This window comes from Rutidosis leptorrhynchoides, chromosome 9 (assembly GCF_046630445.1).
Source record: "Rutidosis leptorrhynchoides isolate AG116_Rl617_1_P2 chromosome 9, CSIRO_AGI_Rlap_v1, whole genome shotgun sequence".
Lineage (NCBI taxonomy): Eukaryota > Viridiplantae > Streptophyta > Magnoliopsida > Asterales > Asteraceae > Rutidosis > Rutidosis leptorrhynchoides.
In genome coordinates, this window is record NC_092341.1 from 106,445,082 (window position 1) to 106,451,433 (window position 6,352).

The following is a 6,352-nucleotide window of genomic DNA, read 5'->3' on the forward strand; positions in this document are numbered from 1 at the left end:
TGGGATCCCATGCAACAAAGTGTAGGAAATGGTACACAATAATGCTAGTATGTTGGCTTATCTTAATGAGTTTTGTCCTACATATTAATAGGTCATAAGTCCATTAAAATTTGGCTAACTTAAATGTCCATTAGCTAGAGTAGGGTGGACCTAAGTCCATTAAGGTAAAAAGTCCATTAAGACTAACTAGTGTACATTAGTAAAACACTAAGCGTAATTAAGCAACCAATAAACCAAGTAATTTTCATTAGAAATTAACAATTAGTTTTAAGTAGTCATAATACTCCAATTATGACAAAAGTTTAACGTGTACAAAGTACGTAGCTCGTTTTAAACGACAAGTGACACCAACGGTCATAAAAGCATTCGAGGATCAAGTTAAGTGATTAAGCACTTAATAACACGTTGCAAAGTATTAACGAAAGTAATTAACATGAACAATGAACCCGGAATATAATATAGCTCAGTACGCACAAATAAGCAGTTTCATATTATATGAATGATCAAAATGAAGAAAACAAAGGAAATAATTAGATGTGTCGAAAAAGCATTGTGTACTGATCTAATTATTCGCAGCTGCAGCTGCTCCTGTTTTCTGCTTATTATTTGTTGTTTCAACATTGGTTAGTCTTTATACCGCGTGCTGCACTACCAATCAAAAGCAGCCACACAAACATTTCCAGCTTGTGTCTTCCACTTGCAATCTGTATTGCACATCCACTGACCAACACTCAGTTAATGCTGCATACATATCTGTTCACCATAGTTGGGCCAATTTAACCCTTTAACTTGTTAATGGGTACTTGTGTTTGTGTATTATCTCAAATGAATCAAGTGGGTCATATCATGTAATTTGGATAAATCTTAAGATGGCAGAATGGATAAACCTCTTAAAGTGTTTTATAAAAAAAATTTAGAATGCAAACTGCAACAACTTTTTTTATGCTTTTGCAATCATAATTTAACTCAATTATTACATACAAAGTGACGTAAATGACTTCGAGGGTCAATCAAACCCGAAGTAGACCATGTTGTTCAGCGTTAAACTTAAAATGACCAGTTACAATGAGAATATTAGTTAGACCCTGCATCATTTTGAGGATAATATGCTTAACAAATATAGTGCCTAAATCATTTTATATATAATTATATACTTATATAATGTACACACTACACACGAAATTTTGTATTCGTATATACTTCTATCACTGGTTACTACAAGTCTACAATCTGTGTTTTACTCTGCTGCTATATGTTTGCAGTTTATTGCTATTTTACTTGTTGCACTCTGTTTTACTTGTTGCACTCTATAAGATGTAAAGTTGAAAACATTTTAGTAATTCGTTAAGTTAAATGGACATGGTTGTCATATTAATGTTCCGATAGTTTTGTTTAGTGTGTTTCAGGTTCAAAACCTCACCATTTGTACACATAAATTTTAATGTTTTCGTTGTATGCAAGTACTTTAAAGGAACTACAAATGAAAATTCATAGCCAAACAAATGGGCGAATGGCAAAGGATTTTAGTTTCTAAAATATAGAATCTACTATTGCAACGGTTGATCGTTTTCTCATCATACAACAGACCAATAATGACAAATATATAGGATCCATCATGATCTGATTGTCATCATATAGAATACAAATTTAGTTTACAGTTTATAGGGTTGGTGTACGTTCAATAGTTCCGCCAATCACGGTTAGTAAGTTGTTTCCAAAAGGATCACTCAAGTGAGATGTAAGGTTTTCTACTGGACCCTCTCCGGTCACATAGGCTTGGATGAAAAACGCAAACATCGAGAACATTGCTAGTCTACCATTCTTGATCTCCTTAACCTTCAATAGTGCAAACTGGTCTGGGTCCTTAGCCAATCCCAATGGGTCAAATGGACCACCTGGGTGCAACTTGTCCTCAAAATCCTGCACGTAAAACCTCCATGAATCATTAACTAGTACAAGAGGTAATAGAGTAATGCACAGGGTTGCAGAACTCAGAAAAACTCGGTGAGCACTCGGTTAAATGTTTGGGCCGAGTACTCGGTTAAAACTCGGTCAACCCTTGGTCAACGGGAATTACTCGGCCAAAACTCAGGTTTACTAGGAAAATCGGTCAAAATTTGGTCAAATCTGTCAAAGTCAAACTTGGTCAACATCCGATTACTCTTACTCTTCGAGTACTCCCTGAGTTTCTGATTACTACTCTCTTAAAAGTTTAGGCCGAGTACTCGGTTAAAAATTGGTCAAATGTCGGTCAACCCAACCCTTGGTCAACGGGGATTACTCGGCAAAAACTCGGAATTACTCGAAAAACCGCTCAAAAACTTGGTCAAATCGGTCAAAGTCAAACTTCAGCAAAGAACTAGTTGATATATTCATTTAGGTACAACATACCAAGCCATTGGTGATTCTATAGTATTCCGCACCACCAACAAGAACAACTTCAGCAACAACAGCTAAGACCAAATTAATTGGAATGTTTTTCCCAAAGTAATTTAATGTGTTGCCATCGAGTAGTAGAGCTCCGGTCTGCAGTTATCCAAATTAAGTTGTCAGATCGCGTTTTCGACCTAAATCAGTTCAGGAATTATTTACAAATACAAACCTTGAACCAAACAGCTTCAGGGCCGCAAGAAGCACCGTATTTGTTGAAGGCCTCAGGAATGATACAACCGGCTGCACCTAACATAGCCCATCGTGCATGAATAATCTCAAACGCTTGGTACCTGCAAAACACATATTATTGCGGCTGAATTAACTCTGCATTGGTTAAAAAGTAATGTTTTTTTAACGATCAAACTCAACTATATACGACACTAATGTCTACAATGAGACTTGAACCCACGACGTATAGAAGATGTAAGAAGCTATTGATTGTACTTAGCCATAGTTTTTTGTGAAAGTGGAACTCACTTGGCAAAGTCTTCTGGTTTCTTTCCAAGACCAAAAGGATCATAACCATAGCTGCATATTAAAGAGTTAAAAAATTACATTTTTATTGTATCTTAGGTGTATATAGTGGTATTTATGAATGTATAGCCATGTATAACTTACTCTCCAGCAACTTCACCATTGAGGTACTCTGGGATCTCGGATCGGTCCAAAAGACCTTCTGGTAAGAAGATTCTTCTCTCAGGACCTGATAAACCATTGCAGATAGTTATAGGAGGCCCAGCCCGTTTGTGGGTTTAGGGTTTCTAGGGTTTGCATTTGTGCTTTATAAATAGCCGATCAATAATAAAGTAATCCTCACGGGTTCTATTGTTTAACAGTATAGTTGTTAGCTACTATCGCGTTTTCAATTTAGTCTGTTATGTATCCTGTACAAAATATAGGTTACTAATGTTCCATCACTTGATTAGTGCTAAATGGATTGGTTGATTGACAAATACTAACATTTAGCGTGTTTGTTTAGAAATGTTGGATGAATTGTTTGTTTATTCAAATTCTATAACAAACAGGTTATTTTCAATCAGAGACAATTTAAATCATTCAGCGCTAAATATACTGTATCATTCTATTATGTCCCATTTGGCTCACGGAATACAATGGGATTCCGTGAATCAAACAGTTAGACTTTCTAATGATAGTCTTTAGGGTTATTGTTAAAGAATTTGGACATACATAATTTGTTATTACATCTAAAAAACCACTCACTTTCCTGAAATAAATCCTCTCTACCAACTCAAAACCACTAGTTTATGTATAAATATACGAGTAACTCTTAATGACATTAGAAAAAACATATTCTGTCGTATAAAATGCACACTTAAGATAATATGGACATATATATGATATGTAATTTGATGATTTATATCACAGCTCTGTAACAACTAATTACTGATGGTAATGATACTTACCGTACCACTTAGAGAGCTCGTCGGAAGCGGGTGTGATGGGGACAGGTTTAGCCTTGGGAGCAGGCTTCTTTTTTTGGAAAAGAGCAACGGTCTTAAAGGTGACAGGGCTCGAAACTGAAGTAGCAGTTCTCGATGCACCGGAGAAGTTGAGTGAGTTTCCGAGCATTTCCGATACACCGATCGATGCTGCCGCAGTTGATGCTGCCAAGGAAGCCATTTTTCCGGTGAAAGGTGTTGCCGGAATGTGTTTTTAGTTTGGTTTGGTTGTGTTTGTTTAGGATGGGAATTGAGAAGAGGAGAGGTGCATGCTAAATGGAAGTTTTGGTGGATGTGGACTTGCCACGTAGGATGGCTGTGATTGGTTAGACGATGTAATTGAAATCTGATGCTGCTATCACATAGGATAAATTATGATGACATGGCGGATTATGATTTTGGTGTCAAGTGAATGAGTGGGACCATGTTACTGGTCATCTAGAGAAAATGCATCAGACCACTCGTAGCGGTGAGGGACGTTAGTTGGTGGAGTGAGTTGCTTTTTGTACTTTTATATGAGTAGGATGAGTGGATTTTTTGTGTGGAATATTGGTGGTGTGGGTTTTGATGTGGGTTAGTAGTGTTGTGATGATGTGTTAAAATATAATTGGTAAAGTAGTTAAAAAAGGATAAAAATTATATTTTTAAAATAATATAAAACCATTAAATATATTGCACCGCTGGTGGCTTGTTCCGTGAGATTCCCACTGCCGCTCCAATTTAACCCTCAACCGCCGCCCCGCTACGGCCTGCTGGGGCGTGGGTTTGCTGCCAACTAGAAACTCATGAGCTTGGGTTTTTTACCGATACAAGTCCTCTCATATATAAATCGTATGATATTCAAATATGTATCTATTTTTTTATTCACATTTATTTAACTTCAATTTATTAATATTAATTAGTTAATTAATATTAATATTAATATTAGTATTAATATTAATATTAGTATTAATATTAATATTAATATTAATATTAATATTAATATTAATATTAATATTAATATTAATACTATTACTATATACTAATTGACAAAGTGCCTAAATAGTAAGTGACTAGTACCAAATAGTTGTCGAACCCTCGCTTCGCGCCGGGAGTTCGATCTTTAAGGTATTTTATTATGTTTAGTTACGGAGCGTGCGAGTTAAAAATCAAAGTATATGAAAAGTACCCTAAATATTTAGTATTTTTAAAAAAGTGTCTGTTTTGCGTATAGTTAGTGACATTGTGTTCGTAAAATTATTTCAAGTTTAACGATGGTGTCGGAAAAATTTAACTCGTTGCGATCGAGAAGATATGACACGTTGAATATTTGAGTGGAGTTTATGTAAGATATTTTTTGAAAATTTTGATTTAGCACTTTAACTCCCTGTTTAGGGGCCGATTTTAAATCTTGAACAAAGTGTGGGGGCGTATGTTGTGTTATTTAAAAGAAATGAAGGGGAAAAAAAGGTGAAAAGATGAAAATGCCCCTAATACTATTTATTATTATTGTCTAATAGTTAATATGGTAATATTATGCTTTTTAACTATTTGTACGCTTCGCATAAACAATTGTACCCACAAGGGGTACGTACTACTATGCTACAATTAATTTTTTTTTTTTTAACATCCCCCTTACTTCCCTACAACTTTTTCTAAAGACCCGCACAACAACGCTTTCTCGATTTTTTTTACTTTATTTTTCCCCACAAAAAATGTCACCCATATTACTTTTTTTTTTACTCCTAAACATTCTAAGCTGTGTCATATCATGTTACTATCGTATTGGCTGACATTCGACCTTCTCATTGTTAAAACCGAATACCATAAATGGGATAACTAAGTCGTCACTAATTTATAAAAAAAACGTATTCTTAAATGTCAGCTTCGTAGTCGCTCAAAACCCGCAGCGAAGGGCGGGGCACGCAACTAGTTTATCCCTATTCATATTTAGTAGATTAAGTATAATAGTTGTTTGTTTTTTTAGCAAAAATAACGATTACTATTAAAATTAAAATACCTTCATCAATAAATGAAGGCCAAAACATGATACACCGCAACCAACGACCATAAGGCTCAAACAGAGTAAACAAAAGAGCAAACCTAAAAATAGAAACTCTATTCGAGCCTAAAACTCTACCGTTCAACCAATCAACCATGATATCAAACGAAATGGCACCCCAAACCTAATCAAACAATACAATACAAGACTAAAAATCCAAACACAATAAACCAAAATACAAAATAGCTAACAAGACACACGCGCTTAGGAAACAGCCTTGCCATTCTGATTATCCGGACATGAAGTCATCCCCTCAAGTTTATCAATATGGATTCCTTTACCGCTACGAGACAGAAACTTATATGTGATAATATTCGACGAGTTACTTTTTATACGAACCCCCTCGCATGGTGGAATCTCACCTCGATCCACCAAGTCTTGAAAAAAAAACCTTTTTTATTAGCAATCGAGGAGCCCT

The 6,352-nt window shown here is 35.4% G+C and overlaps 1 protein-coding gene across 1 annotated transcript; it reads right to left on the bottom strand.

The window, feature by feature from the left end:
- Positions 1-1,521: 1,521 nt before the first annotated feature.
- LOC139865613 (chlorophyll a-b binding protein CP26, chloroplastic-like) lies at positions 1,522-4,152 on the bottom strand. The gene is made up of 6 exons (XM_071853680.1): positions 3,858-4,152; positions 3,052-3,136; positions 2,911-2,961; positions 2,603-2,723; positions 2,392-2,526; positions 1,522-1,920 (listed from the first exon to the last, which is right to left on the bottom strand). The coding sequence occupies exons 1-6, from the start codon at positions 4,072-4,074 to the stop codon at positions 1,660-1,662; spliced, it is 870 nt and encodes a 289-aa protein (XP_071709781.1). The 5' UTR covers positions 4,075-4,152; the 3' UTR covers positions 1,522-1,659.
- Positions 4,153-6,352: the final 2,200 nt, after the last annotated feature.

What these genes read in the sequence shown, in the direction of transcription:
- LOC139865613 (XM_071853680.1), bottom strand. Translation starts at nt 4,074, where the DNA reads ATGGCTTCCTTGGCAGCATCAACTGCGGCAGCATCGATCGGTGTATCG. An exon ending in AAACCAGAAGACTTTGCCAA is followed by an intron (nt 2,724 to 2,910) that starts GTGAGTTCCACT and finishes TGTGTTTTGCAG; the next exon opens with GTACCAAGCGTTTGAGATTA. An exon ending in CTGAAGCTGTTTGGTTCAAG is followed by an intron (nt 2,527 to 2,602) that starts GTTTGTATTTGT and finishes GGATAACTGCAG; the next exon opens with ACCGGAGCTCTACTACTCGA.